This window comes from Nasonia vitripennis (assembly GCF_009193385.2).
Source record: "Nasonia vitripennis strain AsymCx chromosome 2 unlocalized genomic scaffold, Nvit_psr_1.1 chr2_random0005, whole genome shotgun sequence".
In the NCBI taxonomy this organism is placed as follows: Eukaryota; Metazoa; Arthropoda; class Insecta; order Hymenoptera; family Pteromalidae; genus Nasonia; species Nasonia vitripennis.
In genome coordinates, this window is record NW_022279612.1 from 2,080,661 (window position 1) to 2,104,584 (window position 23,924).

At 33.8% G+C, this 23,924-nt stretch overlaps 1 protein-coding gene across 4 annotated transcripts in view; it reads left to right on the plus strand.

Moving 5' to 3' along the window:
- Nucleotides 1–23,924, plus strand: part of LOC100680190 (laccase-5) — a 360,660-nt gene that overhangs the window by 255,043 nt on the left and 81,693 nt on the right. For 3 of the 4 annotated variants that reach the window (XM_031925149.1, XM_031925148.1, XM_031925150.2), the window contains 2 exons: nucleotides 1,173–1,385; nucleotides 20,246–20,476. In XM_031925149.1, the coding sequence (XP_031781009.1) occupies nucleotides 1,173–1,385; nucleotides 20,246–20,476 (444 nt within the window). The remainder of the gene's footprint in view (nucleotides 1–1,172; nucleotides 1,386–20,245; nucleotides 20,477–23,924) is intronic. The other variant, XM_031925151.2, reaches the window with a different exon arrangement.

Below are 23,924 nucleotides of genomic sequence, written 5' to 3' on the forward strand. Positions count from 1 at the left end.
AAAGCTACGTAAAGTTGTCCATGGGAAAATAAAGATCTTCTAATATACAGTCCTACAGAATTAAAACTTTGACCTTGCGACTTATTAATAGTCATTGCAAAAGCTAAGACAATAGGAAATTGTTTCCTATATAAAATAAATGATAAGGATGAAGATTCTCCAGTATTTAATGTTATTCTAGGTATAAATTTTATTTTATAAACTTTATTTCCTTTGTGCTCTCCTGTTATGATTTCCGCTTCTGTATTAAACTCATAAAGTTTTTTAATTCTTAATCTAGTTCCGTTACATAAACCTTCATTTATACTTAAATTACGAATCAACATTACTATCGCATGAATTTTCAAATTTAATTGATGGGGAGGAAGACCCTCTTTAATCTGATTTAGAGTTTCTGGAGGGTAATTCAAATATATATTATCATCTGTTCCATCAACGTCTCTATGATAATCTATACTATAATAAACTTTTGTTTCCCAATCGATTAGATTCAAAATTCTATCATTTAAAAGTCTAATATCATTATTATGTGGAGCTAATATCACACAATTAATATCATTATCATTATTTTTAATATTCTTGTATATTGCATAATTTTATTTTGATGATAAAGTTTATTTGCAAAAAAAGTGGTGAGATAAATATGAAGTCTGTAACATTTACTACAGCTTGTTAATAAGTACATTAGAAAGAAAATTACATTTTCAAATTCTACTTAGTATCAGTAATATAAGAAAATTGAATTCTTTTATGTTACATAAAACACAAAATTGTGTTGTACGTTTTTTGCTTAAAGGATACTTTTAGGTCTAGAAAATGTATTTTCATCTTTAAAATGAATATTATTATACAAGATGGACATGAGTATTATCATACAAGGAGGATATATTAGGATATATTAGGACTATGAGGAGGGATAGGAGGAGGGGCATGCGGAGGGGTATGAGGAGGGGGGAGGAGGATCCTTGGGCCCTAAAAAATAACATGATTTTTTAAACAATTCTTGGTTATTTTGAGGAGGGGTATGAGGAGGGGGGAGGAGGAGCTGAGACTTACGAATCACATAAACAACTATATAATAGAGGGATATATATGTATATGCATACACACATTCAGATTTACATAATTCATTTTGATAAAAAAAAAATATTTTTTATGTTTATTTTTATTAGTTGCACCTACTGGAGATCATGTGATTTCGCTAGTTGATGAAATTTCTTTTACGTTCCCACCATCACCACCACTGTCGCAAATAAATGATATTCCACCAGAACAATTTTGTAATGGTGACAATAGACCTGCTGATTGTGGTGCGAACTGTATGTGCACGCATAAAGTTGATATTCCATTCAATGCTATTGTTGAAGTTGTTTTAGTCGATGAAGGTAAGAAATTTAGCAATTATAATTTTTATTTTATTTTATTTTTACCTGCATATCTGTACTCCCAACGAAGCTAGCACATCCAAAATTATCGACGAATAGCACATTTCATTTCCTGTCACGCAGGTTAACACAGTTTAGAGTTTATCATTGCTTTCTTCTAGAGAAAGCTTTGCAGTAGCAAAATGTTTGGTTTTGCTGAAATTTCATAGAAATGTATTTTAAGGCTTTTGGAGTTCAAATCATGTGTTTTAAGGAAATGTTCGTATGCATGCCTTTTTTTAAGAAAGAGGTGAAGAAGGACAACAATTTTAATAGACCATAATGTAGCATTGTAGGGCAGTCGAAACAGTACCCGTAACCATGCCGTGTGTTGGATTCGCACTAACGAAAAATTCTTTCGCTTTACGGTTTACTTCATGCACCCGACCGTAACGCGAATCTTCTCCGTAGCCTTACTGACTTTTTGTAAAGACCACCTAGCTCCATCCTCTATATCCCGGATCCCCGCGCACGACTGTCAAATAATGCTTCGCGGAAGGATGAAATGTTTTTCACCCTCTTCTAATAGATGTGTCCGGGCGAGTATTTCTTTCTGTATGATCCAATCCTCTTCTTCGTGCAGCATCGTGTGGCCATCCTCTAGACAGCATCGACCCCAATACCGACGTTTCGTCTACGGCTCGACTCAGATACTTAGCTTTCTCAGAATCGGTCTAAGAAGGACTTAAATGTCTTCGACCCTAGATTCTACGTTACTCTACATTGGCTAGGGAAGGGAAAGCTCAACTCTGTGACCTACGTTCTTCTACATCAGTCCAGAAGCATTTCTTACTTGGTCTGTTTGGTCTCGCGTCTGACAGAACCGTTTCATGGGTTGTCAGCACTGTCTCTTTCTTCTTACCTAAGCGTCCTGTCTGGCTATCTTGAGGATCGTTGATATATAATCGCTTACTGCATGCCACTCGTCCTCTAAAGTCGGGTGTCACTCTGATCTAAAAAAAGCATTCTAATTCTTCCCACCCCCTTTGATACCTTAGGCGCTCGCAGAAGATATTCTCGGCATTTTAATTTACTTCCAAAGATACTAAGCGATTAAGTTAGTCTCCTATTTTAAAATGGTGCCGTTAGGCCAGAAGCATCCATGTCCGCTTAAAAGCTGCGTAAGTTAGTAATTAATTCTCCCATATCTTCTTTTAGTACAGTCATCGATCCTTGGTATAAGGCGATGTGTCCAGAGCCTCTTGCAGCTTGAGTCCCATTTTTTGAAACTCAGCTAGGTTTTGTTCTTTCGTGGATTTCCTAATTTCCTCATGCGTGTTTTTATTACTTGGTTTGTTACCTTTAGCTTAGTGTGGGCCCACCTGGATTTGGCATCAATTATTATAGAGTAGCACACACTCTTGTTATTTTATCTCCTACTACAGCAAGATACTCTTTGAAATAAAATAAAAACTCAAAGTCTAAGCCATACTTGTCGCTACTTAAACTTTGGAGGCTACCTGATGACCGAATGCTCGATGGAGAAGCTCGGCAGCTTATAGGGCCCAGACTCATCTATTCTCGATGTAGTTGAGATATTATTCCCGCCTGGACGCCGAAAATTAGCAAGTAAGAAATGCCGTTTTTTCTCAGATTTCCCTCACTTACGCCGAATTTTCGTACCATTATTCCTACGTAGCTCGGGTCTGACTACGCCCTCTTGCCTACAACTGTTTTCGCGCACGCCACATTTGCATCGAATTTTCCAAGCATTAGTTTAATTTATTAATTACATTTGAATAAAACTTTCAACTATTGTACTTTGTCTTTCTTATATTATTAATGCTTGCGAAATTCTCTACAAATCGATACCTAACACCATATACTCAACTTTATTATTCAGAGTTCTCGTTAGATAATATTAAAATATGTTTGTATCTATGTATATGCCACACTACTTTTGCAACTATCAAATGTTTTTACTTTTAAATAAAAATTAATATAAAGTTAAAAAGTACTCTACAACAATCGTAGCTTCATGCTGACCGATTATTGCAATCGCACTTAATTATAACTAGCTAAAAACTCACTTGCTAACGCTCGCTCGTTATATTTAAACATTGATTCAAGTTTTAAATATATATAATCCACAAATTAATAACAATAGAAATATGAAATAAAAACAATAATAAAATAATATACTGTGACGTGTGTACACACGTCACGGGTTTCTTATTACTATAAGAAAACGAGTAGAAGAGTGCAATGCGGTGGCTGCCGTGGTGCGAAGACAGAACATCTGCCTTGCAAGCCAGAGGATCTTGGTTTAAGCCCGGGGTCCATCACTTTTTGATTGCGCTCTCCACTCGTAACAATACCATTATTATTGAAATATAATTATTTTAAAATCAGAAGTAATTACATCATAACATTAAAGCATAATACTTATTATTTGAATTTTAATTAAATTCGAAGAATGTGTTGTTATTGAGTAATATTATGTCGTTATTAAAAAAATATATTTATTTTAATGCGGTGAGATGCATTAAACATAATACCGAAGGGGTTTTATTTACGACGGACAAAACACCAGAGAAAAAGGACTAAATTTGACGTCAAGACACAACTATATCACTATAGATGATAAATGGGAAATTGCGAAATATTCGTCATGGTGACGGTCATAGTTTTTTAAATGTTCTTTACATCAAGATCTGACGATGAGACGAATTAACTTAAAAAAGTCGCGATATAATATAGATGTTGATGTCATGTTAATTGAATTGCTTCGATTGGTTGTTAGAGTCATAAAACAGATATATGACATTGTGATTGTTTTAACTCGGTTTTCTAATATACTTAACAAGGGATCTGTTGCCATATTATGGTGCGTTTATCAAAGTTACTATGTCATTTTTGTCTATTTATTAGTTAATACTATCAATTCAATTGTAAACTAATATAAAAATTTAGGTTAACAACATTGAAGTCTTGATTTTAAGTTCAATATAATGATAACTTAATTTTAAATTTATAAGTTAAAAAATATTAAATGATAAAGTATATTAATGTGGTAATATAAGCCATGTTTCGTTGGGCACGTAGTAGCATGGCAGCCGGCAGGGTAAATTTCATGCGCTATTATACTTCTAATAATATTTATTATTTTAATGTAATGGTTCAGTGTTGGCTATTAATTAAATATAAGTGTATATGTACGGATACCCGATACCTATCGGTAGACATGAAATATACTAGGTTAAAAGTGTCAAATTTGCATGTAAAACCACTTATTAGCCATTATATCATGTTTGTTTTCTAAATAACTTCTTGTAGAAGGCCAGGCCCATTCTGAAACTTTACAGCTATTTTTTTACTATAAAAAGCTATATTTTACTATATTGAGGTTATCGAAGTCCGGATCGAACATTCAGATTTTCATATTTTAAGGTTTAAAATGCAAATAAGGTAGCCTTAACATATATATAGGGCTTTAGAAGTGTTTTATTAAAAAATTCGAAAAATTTCACAAAAAAAGTATCCAGGTAGTTTTAGTTAAAAATGCATCTCTAATGAGCGACGAATCATTGAAAATAGGCAAAAATTGCTTGAAATCTCAACTTTGACCAGCTAGAACTCGAAGCCAAATGAAGGAAGCGCGCTGAACATCTTTTTGGGAGTTAGGTACAACAAATAGAACATATATATGTATATACAGTTTGGGTAAAAATAAAAATTTTCATCTTCAATTTCACAGAGAACCACCCTATATTTTATTTTTTATATATTTCCTTTTTTTAAAATATCATTTATTGTTTTTCATTATCAAATATATTTAGTCTCAATAAAAATGGTATATTTTATACCTAAGATGAAAATCACTAGTAATGTTTACTTGTCCAGTTTTTTAGGTCGTTAAACAGTAATCAATCCTCTTCATGTATGTTACACGATTAAAACTGGGTAAAATTGGTCTTTAATAAAGGTTACAAATTTTTTACTGATACATGACCATTCGACACTTATTATTATAGCGAATAGCGAAACATGATCTATGATACAATGCACTATAAGTATACAACAAAAGTATCAAAGAAAATTTGTAACTACAGTAGACAATGTCCAGGTATCAAAATCACCTCCCGCATGGCAAAACATGGTCTATGATACAACGCACTAAGTATATAACAAATATACGAAAAAAATTTCACTTTCAATAATCGATGTCGAGGTGTTAAAATCACCTTCCGGACGGCTAGACACGGTCTATAATACAACGCACTAAGTATACAATAAATGTACCAAAAAAATTTTCACTTTCAGTAGATGATGTCCAGGTATCAAGATGATCCTGAGGTTAACCCATTATAGTTATGGTGAATGATATACGGTGCTACCTTTTAAATTGCACTAAGTTTAATCACCGAAAAACCTCGTTTATAATCATAAGTATATTATCAGCGTTAAAATTCCAGGAAGACCAAAATTAAAAAAAGTCCAGATAAATTCCCTGAAAAATCTGGAAAGTGCGATATTTCGTCTTTACATTAAAATATTGCAATATTGATGCATCAGCAAGAAAAAAAAAATTACACGGTAGTAATATTCTTAGATGATAGGACTCATGTGACAGTTAAACAAATTTCAATTAGAATTAGAGGAATTTGAATAAATTGAGCTGGAAATGACGTTTTGGATAGCAATTGAAGCAAATATTATGTAGATGAACAAATAGACATTGATTCAATTACCAATTATGCACAAAAGCGAACTGCATAACTCGAAAAATATATAGTTCAGTGTCACATAATTAGTAAATAAACCTTATTATCTTTTGTGGGTTAAAATATTTGTTTGAAAATTAATAATCAAACTATTAAATTGGTGTTATGTGATTTCGGGTTTGTTTGAATTCTCTCCTTCTGTACAGGCGGGCGAAAGGCGAAATACTTTCGGTTCGATTGTTGTCTCTTTATAACATACATTATTTTATCTCAATCATTTACTTAAAATTCTTACCTTAGTAATCCTTGAGTGCGTCTAGATTGAGATCATTTTGATTGAGACCAGGAAAAGGTATTCAAAACTATCGATATCGAAGAGAAAATGATCCAAATGAAAGAAATAGTATTAACTTGAATCTGATTTAAATTTTCTTCTCTTTATTTTCTCGTTTTCTTGATTTTTATTCTCCTTTGGGTGGAAATAATGGAACAGCCAGACTATTGCTCAAATTGATTCAACAAAATGAAAAATTAAACAACTGACAAGAATATTATACAAGTTTAAACTGAGAAAATCGAACTATACTGAAGAAAGTATACTTCAGACCCGCACGCTTGGCTGGCCGATTTCGGTCTGACGCCGCTTGGTTTAACGGAGGATAGAGAAAGCTCCGTAGGTTTCTTCCACGCGCAGTCCCGTTACCCTCTCCTTAAGCAGCGTTGCAGTTTGCTCGGCTTCACTTGATGGGCCTGGCAACGTGGCAAGCATCGAAAACTGCCACGCTAGCTTTGCACGCGCGTGTGCTCGAATGAGGGGGTGATTGTTGTACATTCCTATACTATGCATTGAGTGTCGAAGCTTCTAGATTTTTTTCTGACTTTTGATTTTATAATCAAGAAGCTTCATCATTTAACAGTTTATTTGCAAATTAAATAAAAGTATATATTAAAATAAGAACACCCATATATTCTCTTAAGATATATTACAATAAAGCATTCGCTAAAAGCGAAGTTATGCAAATCGAAAAAGGCACAGTTTATACAATCGCTTGTCGTGCATAATATATTGATTAAATTAATTAAATAATAAATAAATAAAACAATTCGTGTATATCTGTAAACAACGAAAAATTTTAAGAATGATGAACAGCTGTAAGCGTGCGTTTCCTAAAACTTTCCCTGTATGAAAAAAGGTCCAAGCTTTTGTTTTCAGGCGGGTCTTAATCACGGTTGCTTCACTCAAGACTCTGTTGATATCTTTATGACAAGCAAACGCAACTGCTTATTGTAAACATCTCGCTCGATCCGTCGCGCTAAAACTTTCTTTTTAAAAATAATGCGAAGAAAAAATTTGCTATCTATTATTTGAGCATCCGTTGATGCCTCTCGTCGATACGCGCAGTCTAAAAGATTTACGATAGGGCTATTTTTCCTTCACTTTCTCTCTTCAGGCCTGCGTCTCCGAAAATCTTATTCAAGTATTGTCACATACGCACTTCTATTACTAAAAGCTTAACATTTTCTTAAAATATAAAAATTGCACGACGTGACACCGTCGTACATAATGTTTATAATGTTACTGACTCTTGAGGGACGCCTTCTGTGACTTTATAGGTTTCTGTGCCGTTCTCTGTATCGTATAGTATGATTCTGTCTTTCAGGTAGTCAGCCATCACTCTTCTTGAATACCCAGGTATCTCCTGTTCACGCTATGCCCCGTATATCTTACTGCACTAAGCCGAGTTTAACGAATTTTTTATGTCCAGTTTGAAGATAGCCCAGCACTTTTTGGCTCCTCCTATCTTTCTTGTCCCTTTCATCACTGATCGTGCAGTGTCGATCACTAAGCTGACGGCGTCTAGGATAAAGCGTTTCTTCCTGAAGCCATACTGGTGTTAAGCTAGTCCACTTGATCTTTCTATGGCCTGGTCCATCCTTACACAGATTACGCGTTCAAGAATCTTGCCTGGTAAAAAATATGTATGATCGACCTTTACAGAACTTGATGCCTTTAAAGTCGTACTACAAAGCTGAAAAGTACAATAAAAGATATATATATATTTTTTTATTTATTTATTTATATAATAATCATTTTAGCAAGACTTCCCCCACCCCCCATTAATTCCCCCACTATCGCCCCCACCAAATAACGTAGAAATAGTTTCTTTTCATGTTATTTTTGAGAATCTCGAACCCCCCACCGTCCTACTATAGTTCCCTTGCCAAATAACGTAAAATTAGACACCTGATTATGATTACTGATTCAGTGAGTGAGAGTAAAAATATTGAGAAATAAAAATTTGAAAGGAGAAAATTACAAATCGATTCATAACGAAAGGTAAAATGTTGAATCTACATAATATAATTCGATATTTCTAATGTGTTTTGTAACTTTGCCTTCTAATAATGTTGTAGCAACCGTACTTGGTATAAGGACGGGCTGCGAGGGTGGAATTATGTCTGCGGCTATACGTTTGGCGGACTTTAGAGTGTCCGCTGTTACTTGCAGTCGATGAACGAAAGTTAGTTGTGACACTTTTGTGTCTTGTGGAGTTAGCGTTATGTCCGCTATTCTTGCCTTGTGCGTGGACGCAGATGGTTTGTCCACATGTATCAAACTCTTACCTGCACGTCATGACAGCGTAGCTGATGAAGAATTTATGCCAATTGAAATTTAATTATTATGTATGATGTAATTCACAATGGTTTCAATTGTATTGATTGTTATATTTTTATTAGGCTAAACCAGAGCACTTCACATACGTACAGAATACAGTGTTTCACCGATTTTAGGTGTTGGATTAATTATGTTTGCAAATACTATGTTTTACAGTTATTATCTTATGATGTTTACTCTAATTTCTTAGTTGTATTTATAAGTAATCTAGCAACTTACAATTATCACTTTTAGTCTCCTCAGCGGTGTGACCAGACGGTGTTTGGACTCAGACTATACGATTTCTCGTGGCAGTATAAAGTTACTATGCTATTGATTAGCTGCTCTTGATATCGCCGGAGATTCCACTCGGCGGTCCTTAGCTTGTAGATGGATCTGAGTTTAAAGGGGTCTCGGGTGTATTCTTTGCCAAGGAACGGATTTAGCACGCTCCCAAGGTGTTGAACGGATTAAGCACGCTCCAAACACTACCGATTGTAAACACCGCTGCTTCACCTTAGAATCAGTCGTTACCGCAAGGGATATGTCGCTACGCAAAAAGGCACTGCGTGGATCAGCCCGGGGTTTTTAATACCTCGGTTCCGATGCAAACAGTTGTGAAATTGAAATGAAAAAGATCATGGTAATCCAATCAGCACCGCCGCACCAAGGATTGACGCGTACGCTTTGCAGTCGTAATTCGCGCGCGAGGAGTACTGACGCAAAGGTCAGAGCACTCGCGCTCAGCGCTCAGTGTATGTTGCATCTTGTTGCCTAGTTTCGATCAGTTGGATATACGTTGTCTACGTGTATCGGTTTGAGGTCGTTAAGGTGTTAGTCATAATCATTTATACATACTCGTTTCCAAATATACACGCGGATTTACAATATATACGTATATAATATGAACATAGCACATTACAATGTATATCTTCCTATAATTATATTAAACTATTTTGGATCCCCTTTGTTCACTACATACTTCTTTACATTATTATAAAGAAAGTTTTAAAAAGTTTTATCTCCATTCATCGAAATCGTGACTCAGCACCTTATTTAAATCGACACCTGGTAATCATTCTCGTAGACGATGTCTCGTCAACCTGGAACCCTACTAAAAAAGTCACGCGATTAGCACGTGAAAATCACAAAAAAATCATTATTGTTATTAAAATAATAGTAACATTAATTAATTTACTTACCTAAATTTTCGATTTTTTAAACTATTATATATATATATATATATATATATATATTGTTACGAGTGAAAGTGCAATGAAAAAGTGACGGACCTCAGGCTTGAACCGAAATTAACTCAACTTAACCTTATTCTGTCGTTGCGCTACGGCCGCCATCCTCATTGCACTTTTCTACTCGCCTTCTGATAGTAATTAGAAACCCGTGACGTGTGTACACACATGACATGCATCAAATGCAACATAACATTTTTAATATCAGGTTATTAGCGGGTCTGAGGGATGTAAGGAGTATACAATTTTAATGATGGACATACTCCAGATCACTGTCGACACTTCATTTCGCTTTCATGGTAATTAATTATTAACGAGAACTTTATACTTATCGGCGTACATCAAAAACGCTTCTTCTGTTAGGTTATGTTTACATATATAGTTTTTTTCGCAATGATTCCTTGTAGTACATTCTGTCGACTATACTCAGAAAAATAATTATTACCTCAAGGGGCTGTCGGAGGAGCAGCCGAACGGTGTCGCTGCAACGTCCGAGTGGCGCTGCGGTCAGGTGGCAAAATTGCCGGTTGAACAATAAATACAACAGAACTGCGTAGAAAAACAATCGCTCTTTACCGCCCTTCCTTTTATCCTAAAGCAATAGTAATTCGTGCAAGACATCGTATTAAGTACATCTTTTTGACGTAGTATTGAAATTACATTACAGCAACAGAGCAGCCGAACAAGCGGCCATCTTGAATTTATATACAGTCACCGTGCCTTGGTAGGTCATATCGTAATTCTTATACTACGTCGAAAATATGCACTTAATACCATGTTTTGCACGAGTTACTATTACTTTAGGATAAAAGGAAGGGCAGTAAAGAGTGATTTTTTTCTTGAGTAAGCGGTTCTGTTGTATTTGTTGTTCAATTGGGATTTTGCCACCTGACTGCCCTGTTAAAAATAAATACATATTTTTTGTATGTATCTTTAGTACGTACTAAAAACATGTAATTTGCCTGATAATACGTACTGTATTTATTTTTAACAGGGTGCAGCGCCACTTGGACGTTGCGGCGGCACCATTCGGCTGCTCCTCCGACTGTCCCTTAACCCATAAAATAAGTTGTCGAGCGATTTTTGAAACATACAGCGCACTGTATACCGCTACTACCGGTGTTTCTCTCTCCTGTCAGCCACTGCTGCTGCTCGCTGATTGGTTGGACGCTGATTCGCTTTTTTTACAGTACTCTAAGAAAAAATTTTTTTATACGCCAGTCTCTCTTCAAAGTCGGCCCTAATCGATAAAGTTTTTTTTACATATATTATATACATAATTCGAATTTTGTAGATGCACTTTTGTTCCCTCCTAGAGGAAGCTTTAAAATAGTAAAATTATCAGTTTTGCTAAAACTTTATGGTTACGTATTTAGAGGTATTTGGAGTTTGAATCATACATTTTTAGAAAATGTGAAAATGAAGCACTATTTAAGTTGATATTTTCAAAAATAGCCTTAGCGTTGTGTTAAAATATTTTATTTCCGCAATTTCTTTGTCAGATTTGGTGATTACGTATTCAGCTGCCAATACAGCGTACTTTCACAACAGTCTCTTTCTTAAGGGGACCTTAAATAAAAAAAAAGAGATATTGATTTTTTGTGTAAAAGTACCTTAAATTGTTTAAATAATCAATTAAACAATTGTATTAACTCAGGCATACTGTAAAAATTATGAAACAATCTTTATAAAATACCATATGTCAGGTACAATAGATCTTCGAAGGCCAAAAATCACAATTTTCATTATTTCAGCTACCGCAGACTTACTTGAGTTTTGGGCTCCAAAGGGCACTTTTTTCTTAATATATCTACATATGTTTATGGAATAAGTGTGGGAATTAAAAAAAAATTTTTATTTAAAAAAGTTGTTTACAAATTAAGCATAATTTTTGTAATTTTCTAAATATTTAAACAAATTTTTTTATCAAATTGTTTAGTTGATTATTTAAACAATTTAAGGTACATTTACCCACGAAATTCAATATCTCATTTTTTTTAATTTAAGGTGGCGTGGTCCCCTTAAGGTCCCCTTAAGAGGTCAAGCCTGGGTTAAAATCCTGCAAAAAAAAAAAAAAAAATATATTTTTCTTACCAAAAAATTTTTTTTAATGTTTCTTGAAAAAAAAATTCTATCGAAAATATATAAAATATATACCATTTTTATCGGAAAAAAGTAGCCTTGATTCGACTTTGAAATAAAACTTGAGAGTCTTTCATAAATGCTGCTATATCTGATTGCTTTAAGATCGTGATTACTCCTGATCTCATACGGCCATTGAAGGCTGCCTCTAAATCTTGCCATTTCACTCTATCACTTTGCGGTTCACGCACACCTTCATCAGGTTTCGGTAAACACTTTAATTTGACCTTGAAACCCTTGAGAAATGCGATTGTTGATGGAAACTTTTTTTTGGGAACACTTACAGCACTTTGAAGCAATAGTCTTAAAAGTCTTAAATTCGTATTATTCAAATTAATCCATTTATCTACATTTTCAGATATGTCTCTAGAACTTTTAGCTATGAGCCCATAGGCTTCTAGCATAATATTTACAAACTTCTTGCAATCGTATGCAGACATGGTGATCACTCTCAGAAAGGCACTACTAAAATGAAAACAACGAACTTACTTTCCTTTCATAAAGGCTACGACAACATCCAAAAATTCCGTTTGTTCTTGACACGTAGTACGTATAATCATTCTGAAGTGTAAAATTCATAAAACAATAAGCGCAAAACTATAAACCCTTTAATAGTTAGCCACTGCGAGAAATCAAACTAATTCGTAGAAAATTAATGCACGTGTGATCTACAAGATTCACCCAAAAATGAATTCTTTAGTATTTTTTAACAAGTTCTAGGAAAGCTTATGTCAATACGTAGTATACTCCCAACCCATATAAAGATGTTTTTAATATACCGACTGTGGTTAGTCTTATCGCCTTTGAATTATTTACTCTATCTGGCATTTTTTTAAATATCTCTTTTTCCAGTTCTTCTTTTAAGCATGCTGTCTTCACATATTTTCACATATTTCCAGGTTCTTTCTATTGTATATTCAAAAAGTTGCCAATTTTCATTAATTGTATTATTATGACTACTCTTCATGACTACCAAATTTATAGCAGCGAATAACGATGTCGTTAAACGTGTTAATAATAGTTCTGGTGATTGTTTATTACAATAACTTGCAACTTTATTAACATCAACAGCTGCTCGCAGTACATAAGGACACAATTAGCTATGACTTGTAACAAGTGTTCGTGGTCGAGTGGTAAAGTGCCAGCCTGCTAACTGAAAGGTTCAGGGTTCGATCCCCGTTAGAGCTTCCCATAAACATTATGGCACACTATGGCACACTATGGCACACTATGGCACACTTTGGCACACTTTGGCACAAAATCCATTTCCACTGGGGTTCTTCTTATACTACAAAGAGCATTAGTTTTAGCCGTAAAATGTACTACTTTTCGCGGCGAAAAGTGAAAAGTGCTAGTCTTCGCGGCGAATAACGGAATGTACTAGTCTTCGGTACGAGATCTGAAATGTACTACTCTTCGTAGAGACCGACGATATAATGCTGACTAAATCTTAAATTAAATTGAAGCTGATATCGAAGCGATGCAGTTTTCAGTAATGTAGAATATACAGGGTGAACAAAAATTTTAATCCTAATATCTTTGAAATTAACTGGTTTCATAAACAGCCCGGAGAAAGGGATCAAGGTACTATATAATGCTAACTAAATCTAAAATTTGAATTTGATTATTGATTTTTTACTCCAGTTATCGCGTCACGTAGAAAAGCGAATTTTTTCAGTTTTTGATGTTTTTCTCAGCATCTGACCCATAAAATTACTTTAAATTAAAGTGATGTATAGTCCTAATAACCTTCAATAATCATGTTTCTTTAGAAAGGTTTGACATTTAGTTTTCGAGTTAAAACGATTTCAAAAACTTGTGATTCATGGTGTATAACAAAAGAACGACGAATGATAGATTATTCTATAATGATGATGATTATTCTCTTTTAGGTACATATAAAGCAATTCACTTTTATTAACTTTTCCAATAACTTTATTAAAAAAAAACTAAAATCTCAAAACTAATAAATCACCATACAAAAAAAACGCGTCCGTAAAATGTAAAAACGGACTGTTCTCCCACTATGTACTAGTAAAAACAAAGAAAATGAGACTTGGTGGGTTAAAATCCACATATTTTGATAAAAGTGCGCAAACTCGCTTCGCTCGGCTGACAAACCTCCCACTCGTGTAGAATCAACTTTTTGCATGTGTATCAAACTTTATTTTTCAATACAAGGTGCGGAAAATGTACTCGAGCGCACGCGGAGCGTTGATAAGAGTTTGAAAACATTTTTTAATATTTCAAATTTATTTTCATTTTATTTTATAATTTTAAAATTAGTCCTTTGTACTAGTAGCCATATATACTTTTATAGAATGTCGACTGTATTGAATATATATTTATTTATACTCCTCGGTAATTAATTCTCGTGGAACGTTTTCGAAATCGTGCTTTTGATTAATCAGAATTTATCAATCTGGCCATCTGATTGGAGCATTCCAAAAATGTTCCACAATAATTAACCACCATCGAGTGTACATCTAATATTTAATAGTATATTTAATAATGACACGTTATATAATTAAATATTATTACAATTAATTTGTAAATCGCGAGCGAAGCAAGCGTTTCTTGCCAGTTATTTATTAAGTTTCTTGGGAAATTGCATTAGTAAAGTATTTGGTAAATTATTAGTGTGCTCGTGTGTTTTTACAAAATTATTAAGCTCCTATAAAATGTGCGTATTACTCTTATACGATCCTCGCGCACTATTACTACTTAAATACTTGTAGGTTTGTTCGTTTACTGCGTGAAACTGACTATAGCTTGACCATTGCTTCAAGGACCACATAAAAGAACTCCCCATTTATCGCTTACGTTTTTGTAGTATTATCGAGACGGTCAGTTTCTTCGAATCATTTACGTGCAGTCAAAATTACAGTGACTACTGTCAATCCTCCATAATTTTTTGCAGCAAAAAGTGTTATTATTATTCACGCGTAGTTAAAATTACTGTGACTATTGGAGTCAATTTTTCTCGTACTATTATCACTTAAATATTTGTAGGTTTGTTTGTATGCAACACGTTTATATTCTTAAAATTCATAATAGATTTTAAGAATAGTTACCAGTGAAAAAGCAATAAAAAAGTGACGGACCCCGGTTTTGAACCGAGATCTTCTGGCTCGCGGAGCAGAAGCTCTGTCGTCGCGCCACGGCCGCCACCCAAATTGCAATTTTCTATTCGGTCTCTTATAGCAATTGGACATCCACGTGATGTGTATTCACACGTGACACAATATTTTGAAGATTTATTTTTCATAAGAATTCTTTTCGTATATTTTTAATTTATATGTACATGATTAATTTGTGAAAATTGTTCATTTTGAACTTTTTATGTTTTTTTATATGTTTATCAAAATTTTCATGTGTCGATTCAAGCAGAACTTAGTTGCCATTGAGGCATTGCGGGACAATCGTTCGCTTGCTCTATTCGCTGAGGGCATCTCATTACCTTGGGGACGCTTTAATTAGCTGATTGAGGAGAGCAAGACGCTGATGTCCAGGGTAACGGACGCAGGGGACTGGCTGTTTTAATTACCCTGATGCCGCCCACCTGGGTACATCATCAGGCATGCACTTTTAAAGTCCACGTCCCTCTTTTAATTCTAAACAGTCTTATTTGTAGCACTTTTTTTCTACCGTAAAAAACAATTCCCGCATCTTCAAGGAGCTTATGACCATAAAGATCAGATGTGCTGCCGATTAGGCGATGTGTTTGTCGGCACATCTGCTCGCTGGGATTTTCCCGCTGTAAAATAAAACTATAAAACAACGTTATACTTTTTTATAAATCACTTTATCTATATCTACAGATATACGCTGAAGTCCAGCAAAATGTTAAAAATATTTGAGATTATTTCCATTTCTTGTCTCAAAATGGTTCTTATGAAACCTAAGTTAAAATTCAAAGTTTTGAATCATTTTCGATGTTTTTCTAAAAGTTAATTTTAATAAAACAGATCAAAATAATACTTTTGGGAGCCAAAATAACTATAAAATATAGGAAGATATTCTGTTTTACCTTGATTTTGCTCGTTTTTGTCATACTCATCCCAGTATTCACTATCATCTTCATACTCAGCTCTGATACGACTGCTGATTATATCTTCGACAAAGTTTTTCCTCAGAGTAGTCTCATTTTCTGAAACTTCAATTGGTTGTTGTATTTTATGATCGATCGGATAAACTAACATTCAGTTCGTCAACTCTGTATTGAAACAGGCGTCTTTCACTAAGCTTCGAGTATCTTGATCTTTAGACACATTTGATGACAAACCTTTTGCCAACGCTTAAGGCGATGTCGTCGCTAAAGCTTTGAAAATCCGCCACGGGGTATTTTGTTTTTCCAAACTTTTAGAAAAACAAAAAGCCCGATCGAAATTTCCTTCGGTAGAACGATTCATTGAACTTAACACTACGGCGCTACATACTCAGGTTTTCATTGCAAGCTCTATTTAAAAAGTTTTATGCAAAATTAGATTTTAAGGTTGGTGATGTAATTGCGTGAGTACGCATAAACATCTGTTCGTATTTCCAAGATTTTAGAAAAACTAAACGTCCGATCGAAATTTCCCTTGGTAGAATGATTTATTAAACCTAACACTAGAGCGCTACAAACTTGGTTTTTTGGTACAAACTTTATTTAAAAAGTTATTCGTAATAAAAAAACAGTGCGACGACATCCCCTTAAGCTCGTGAAATTACGTTTTGTAACTCTTCAGTGTTTTTGTCGGGCCCAGAGTCTTTGTTATTATCTGTCTCTGAATTGTTTATCCCAGTTTTACTCTTAGAGCCTCTTGGATTTGTGGTTGTTGCTGCGATAAAAATAACCTTTATTATTATCTGGATTCTAATATTGTCATATCTGACCGCTCCCTCTTGATTAAAAGTTTTTATTGGATTCTCCTCTTTGAATTCAAACTTCTAAATTCTATCTAAAATCTAATCTTCTAAATCTAAATTCTAAATTCTATCTAAAATAAAATCTAATCTTCTAAAACCCACACTTAATCACAGCACTCTAAATTCTCAGTCAAACTCAGATGACTAACATGTCACAAACTTTATATGCTTACGTTTGTTTGATTTTACCCGGATTAGTCTCCTTAAATTCGGCTCCCGAATCACAAGTACTCTGCAAACTTTTGACTCAGGTTGTCAGTCATCTGTTCCAGGATTGTGAAACATTATCAGTGAGTATGATTTTAGCTCAATATTTTTATGGATTGTGAAACATTATCAATTAGTATGATTTCAATATTTTTACTTTATTTTATTCAGAATTTTCTTTTTTTCAATTATCCACTCCTCTTATGTCAATACCAGGTACCTCTGAATTTTACTAAAAGATTAATGTTTCGTGTCCGAAACCAACACAGCCTACTGCAATTATATTAATCCGAGGCAAGAACTTGGGTTCTCTAATGATGCAGACCACACATGTACACCACTCGCCGAAGCTTTACCCCGTGTATTACCACGGAAGTTAGTCGGTTTTGGGTTACGCACGCATGCATATGAGTCACGACTTCGATACTACCAATCTCCCTAGTCAATGAGCAAACTACATACCGAGCACAAGTTTTCATCTGACCATTGTCCCCACGATTTCATAAATTTGCTTGAAGAAAATTTATTAAATTTTAATCTCTGCAGTAAACGAAAAGCTCTTAACAGTCAGTAGTCCAGGTCTAACAACAAGACAAGTCAGAAAGGGATACCAAACTATGAGAAAATTTCCAATTTACGCTTAGCAGAAGATATTAAAGCATAATTTACTTAGAGCATTTTTCATATTAAAATTAACTCACTCTTTAATTTTTAACACTTCATTCTATTTATACAAATTTAATTTAATTTTTCTCCATACTAAAAAAAAAACAGCTACAAAAATTTTCAGCATATACTTTAATGCTTAACCTCATGAGTTAGATCATCACGAAATGGGAGTTAAATCAACCACAAATCGACTCACTTTTAAATCTTTTATTTGGAATGTGAACTGAATTAATTAGCGCGTTAGCAAATATGAACTCCTTTTAACATCTATGAGAGAGAAAAACACAGTCTGCAAGAAACCAAGGATGTTCCACAAACTGAGTACCGGTCCGGGAGATATCCAGAGAAATCGTCAAAACTCCCTCCACTTCGTACAAATGCAAACCATCCACTTGTTTGCAGAACAACAATCGTCAAGTACTGCGCTACGTACTAACACATGGAGATAACAAAGCAAAGCAGCGCCGCGCTTATGTTAATCTTAATTTATCGACTAAATGCTTTCAGAGTCGCGAAAATTCCGTCCAAACAGATCCCCAGCTTGTGTATAACCAGAAGCACTCGACTGCTGACTCAATGTCAAACATGCGCTGGCAGACATTGCTTGGTCGCTCCCTGCACACGACCGACGCTGATTCTCGGAACTCCCGACCTCTCTGGTTTGCGATAAAACAATAGTATATTGTGCAACTAGGGGGGAAAATTGTTTTTTTCTAGCGAGGGTGATGTTTCGCCCGAGTCTGAAAAAGCCACTCCCCCGTTGTTGTACACCGCACTTTTTATGATAAGTGCACGAATAGTCCTCTAATCATGCATATAAAAAAAATGGAAAATCCGGGGACTTTTCAAAGTAAAAATATAGTACATTGAAAATTTTGAAAATTTTGAAAATGTCGAAAATTTTGAAAATGTCGAAAATTTTGAAAATTTTGAAAATGCTTATATAGACACACATCCATCGGATAGGCTGCAGAGTAAGGAAAAAACTACTCCCTAGGAGGAAAAGACTTTTTCCTCCCAAGGGAGTCATTTTTTCTAGAAAAATTTACTTCTTTAAGAAAAAAAAGATTTTTTCTCCCAAGGGAGTAGTTTTTTTCCCGCTGCTAAGAAAAACTCGATTTTCCATTCATTTTACATGCATGGAAAGTGGCCTTTTTCGTGCACGTATCATGAAAACGTATTTCTCTTTCAAGTATTGGCGTTGATGTGATTATGTTTGATATACTTTTTTCTCTCTCAGTGGGGTCTTTCACTCTCTCTAATTACGTTAAAATTTCATCCTCTGGATTTTTTACTGTGATCTCGAGATGAATGTATTTTCACACTTCTTGATTCTTTCATTTATGTTGATGAGAATTGCTCTTTACAGAAAAACACATCAACTTACGTTGTAAATTTCTACAGAATAATTTGCTGATCGCTCTTGAGATACGGAAAACAAAGCACACTACTCAGGCACGCTGCTTAGCAGGTTTAATCTCGTTGTTCACGACTCCCTCTCGATTACCCTATTCTAATTTGAGTGATTTTCTCTCTCTCTCACACACACACACATATCCATACGGACATTTTCTAAAAACACATGATTTGAACTTCTAACACACCAAAAAGTATTTTCTAGAAGTTTTGACGAAATTCAAAATTTTACTATTACAAAGCTTCCTCTAGGAGGAATTAATTCAGCTATTGAATTTTATTGGTAAAGATAACTCCATCTCTATGTCATTTCGTTATTGAGAAATATTTAAATATCATTTTCTTCCACGCATGAATAAACATGTCTAAACAGTAAAAACTTCGCATCAATAAAACAATCCTTGTTTTATAGTTCTACAAACAAAAAAAAAACTGCTAAGAATACATTGAAACGTTACCTTTTCCAAACCAACGTATTGTTCTTTAACCTAAAGGATTGTTTAAATATTATGTAAATAATGCATGCAATCGTAATATTTTGATAAATTGATCAGTGATTGCTCGAGATGAATAAAAATATCGAGTTATGGTTTCATTTACAGGCTTAAATGCGATGCGCAAAAATTCGAGCGTCGTGAATTGTATATAGCAAGCATCGCTCGAAATCCGTTTTTTTTAGGTTTTCGATTTTTATCGTACAAACTGGTTTAAAATCACCAAAGGGGTTTAAGATTTCTAAAGCATTTTTTTTAATATATTATCTTGATTTTTTTCGAAAGAATCGAATGTTTAGTTTTAGAGATATATTTAACCAAAAAAATTTCAAATTTTGAAGATCAAGAACTAAAATGCTGATATGATCATCAATGATAAATTATGTTATTAATTTATACATTATTTTTACAGTTCAACAACCAAATCTTTCTCATCCTTTTCATCTGCACGGATATGCGTTTAAAGTTATAGGCATAGGTCGTTCTCCAGACAAAAATGTTAAGAAAATCAACCTAAAACACGCTTTAGACCTCGATAGGCGAGGTCTTCTACATCGAGAATTTAATTTACCGCCTTCAAAAGACACTATAGCTGTACCTAATAATGGATATGTAGTTTTCAGATTTCGAGCTGATAATCCAGGTAAGTTATATGAAATATATGCAATTTTCTCAAATATTAATTCATTTATGTAGTTGATATGCAGTTTAAAAATACTTAAGTTTATCGCATTTCAATTGTGAAAACACAATTCAAATGATATTCTAGTTAAAAATATGATATTTTCAATCCCCGGTTTTTTTTTATAGGATAGGTCCTATTATTTCACACATTAACCCTTTCAGTCACAGCGATACACCAGTGTCCCACCTAGACACTATCAATTTTTTAACGTTTGTTATCAATTTCTCTGCGGTTTTTCGTTCTTCATTATCCCAAGAATTCGACAAGTGTTAAAAGAATAATGATATTGCATACCTATTAAAAACAATTATTGTTAATAACAAATTAGTATGAAAAAAGCAAAATTTTCAGAATAAATTCATGCCATGACGAAATAATAGCTATTATTAGCAAAGATTTGTATTCATATAGGGGTTCTCGAGGTCGCTGATTAAGAATCCGCTATCAAAATTTCAAAATTCAAAATGGCAGATTCAATATGGCAGATCTAAATTTAAAAAAATGTTAATTTGTTTCTGAAATTTGGTATACAAGGGATTTTAAGGTCGCTGATTACGAATCATATACTAAATATAATTATATGTATGCTACGAATCATACTACTGATAATCATCTACTCATCGGACCAGGCATTTGAAGTTTAACAGAAGATTCGTAATCAGCGACCTCCAAACCCCTATACATCAAATTTCAGAAATAATTAACATTTTTCAAAATTTTAAGGGGCACACCACCTTTGAAATTAAAATGAAATTTTTTAATAAAAATTTATACTTATATAAATAAACCAAATCTTTTTTACTATTCTAAGACATGATTAGCTTTATTTTGAAACTTTTAAAACTTTTTCTATGGAATTTCAACCAAATCTCTTCATTTATACCATAACTAATGTATTTTTAAGCAATATCCTGGAGTTTGAGCTCATTTGGGCCATCAGATCCTTTGAAATCTTACGGTCAGTGAATTGTGGACTCCCTACTATACGTAGGTATTACAGAGGTATATAGAAGGTCTAAAACCATCAAAATAAAGGTAATCATGTCTAAGAATAGTAAAAAAAATTTGATTTATTTATATCAGTATACATTTTTAATAAAAAATTTGATTATAATTTCCCATAAGAGAATTTGAACTGCCCCGCAAAAAAGTTTGGCAAGCGATCGGCGATGCACGCGGGAATTTTCCCACTCCAGGTGACCCAAAGAACCAAAAAAAGTTGGTCTGGTAGGCATGCCCTCAATTTGAAATTTGCAATTCCCAACATCCAAGTTGTGTACTTTCGGTCGTGGATTTGCACTGATGCGTATTTTTAGATATAAATGTTATGTGTCCTTTACGTAAGACAACTGTCAAGGATGACTCCAACAGTGCGTAAAGAGGGCTTAAACTTTACTTGGGTACCACCTATATTTATGTGAGTGGCTGTATCGGGTAGTTTGTTTATGAACGAGCTAACATTATTTGTTTCTGCATAATAAATTCGTCCCTTTGATAAAAAAGGCCGTCCCGTGACAGTTAACAAATGTAAAACATCGAAATTGATGGTTATTTAAACAAATGAACATAAAGTCAGGTAAATGAATCCTTTCAATTTTGCAAAAGCGTAGAAATTGTTTGTGTTAATTTGAGTTGCGGTAATTGCTTCTAAGAAATATTGATTAAAATCTAAAAAAATTAATTTTTTGAGGTTATTTATGACAGTTTTTTAGCATTAAGGGGTCAAGCCTGGGTTAAATCCTACAAAAAACAACATAATATTCGTCCAAACAAATTTTTTTCTTTTTACGTAATTTTAAAAACAAAAAATATCTTCTGTAAATATTTACACTATACACTATTCCTACTGGGAAATATCATTTTTATAACATACAAAATCACTGACCAAAATTCATGACATTTTACTATATAAATAAGTGTCACTTGACACTGCTTTGTGAAAGGTTTGGACCGTCTTCTTTACTCTACCCGGGCTTAAAATGTCCCTTAAACATGCCCCCTCCGACCTAATGAAAGAAATTTCTAAAAAATATTAATATATCTATCTATCTATCTACTATCTACTATTATATTAAAGTGCTTAATGTCCCCGTGTGCCGTGAGGCCTTTCACATCTTTTCCCAATAACTTAACATCTAAGATTTTGGGCATTAAAATTTTTGGGCCTTAACAGTTTTGGATCTTAAAATTTATAACCTTAAAATAGTTGGGCCTCAATAATTTCGAGTTATTTAAATATTCCTGTGTGCCGTGACGCCATTCATATCTTTTCTCAATAACTGACATATTTATATCTATTAGTATAATTCTTATCTCATTTGAATTTTCTGAAGTCCCATAAACTGTGTAACAACATAGACTTAAGGGTAACAATTTCATACCCGTCTCAACGATTGCCGAAGCCAACAGCGCCCCTCCACTGAAGCCCATAAAGTCGACAGTAACAACAAGTTTGTAGCAGAAAAAGTTCAAATAAAAAACTATATACAAGACCAAAGCTAATATGACAATACAAAGTAAAAGAAAAATTGAAGATCTTAAAATCTCAAAGGACAGAGCAGACTGAGCAATCAAAAGAATTTCCTTGGCTATCTATACATATTGGCACGCATGCGCGGACTGCATTGATAAATATCAGATATGTATATGAATATTATCGTACAAAATTATTATAATTTTTCCGAACTGGCCACTTCTAAAGTTCAGGGCAGACTGAGGAATCAAAACCACTTTCCCGGCTATTTATAAATATTGCGCAGATTGCATTTGTGAATATCAGAAATATGTATAAATATATATATTTAACTTACACTGCCTTCGAAAGTTTAGTCGGCTTTGACACTATGATTTTCTGCGTCAAATACTATATTAGAAAAATATTACATATAAACTTATAGGAATATTATCGTACAAAATGTTTATGATTTACTGGTCATACTATATCGAAAGATTCGAGCAGACTGATCAATAAAACAACTTTTACGCATACATACATATATATATATATATATATTTATATTTAGAAATGTCTTTCATTGGGTTTGAGGGGGCATATTTAAGGTACATTTTAAGCCCGGGTAGAGTAAAGAAGACGGTCCAGATCTTTCACAAAGCAGTGGCAAGTGACTAAAATTGCTTATTTATATAGTAAAATGTCATGAATTTTGTTCAGTGATTTTGCATGATTATATATGATATTTCCCAATAGAAATTGTATAGTGTAAATATTTTTAGTAGATATTTTTTGTTTTTCAATTTACGTCAAAAGAAAAAAAATTTATCGGACGAATATTTTGTTGCTTTTTTGCAGGATTTAACCCAGGCTGGACCCCTTAATTAGGTGGGGGGATCCATGTTCAGGGCACATTTCAGCAGCGGTCCCGTGCTATTCTGATTTTTATGGTAA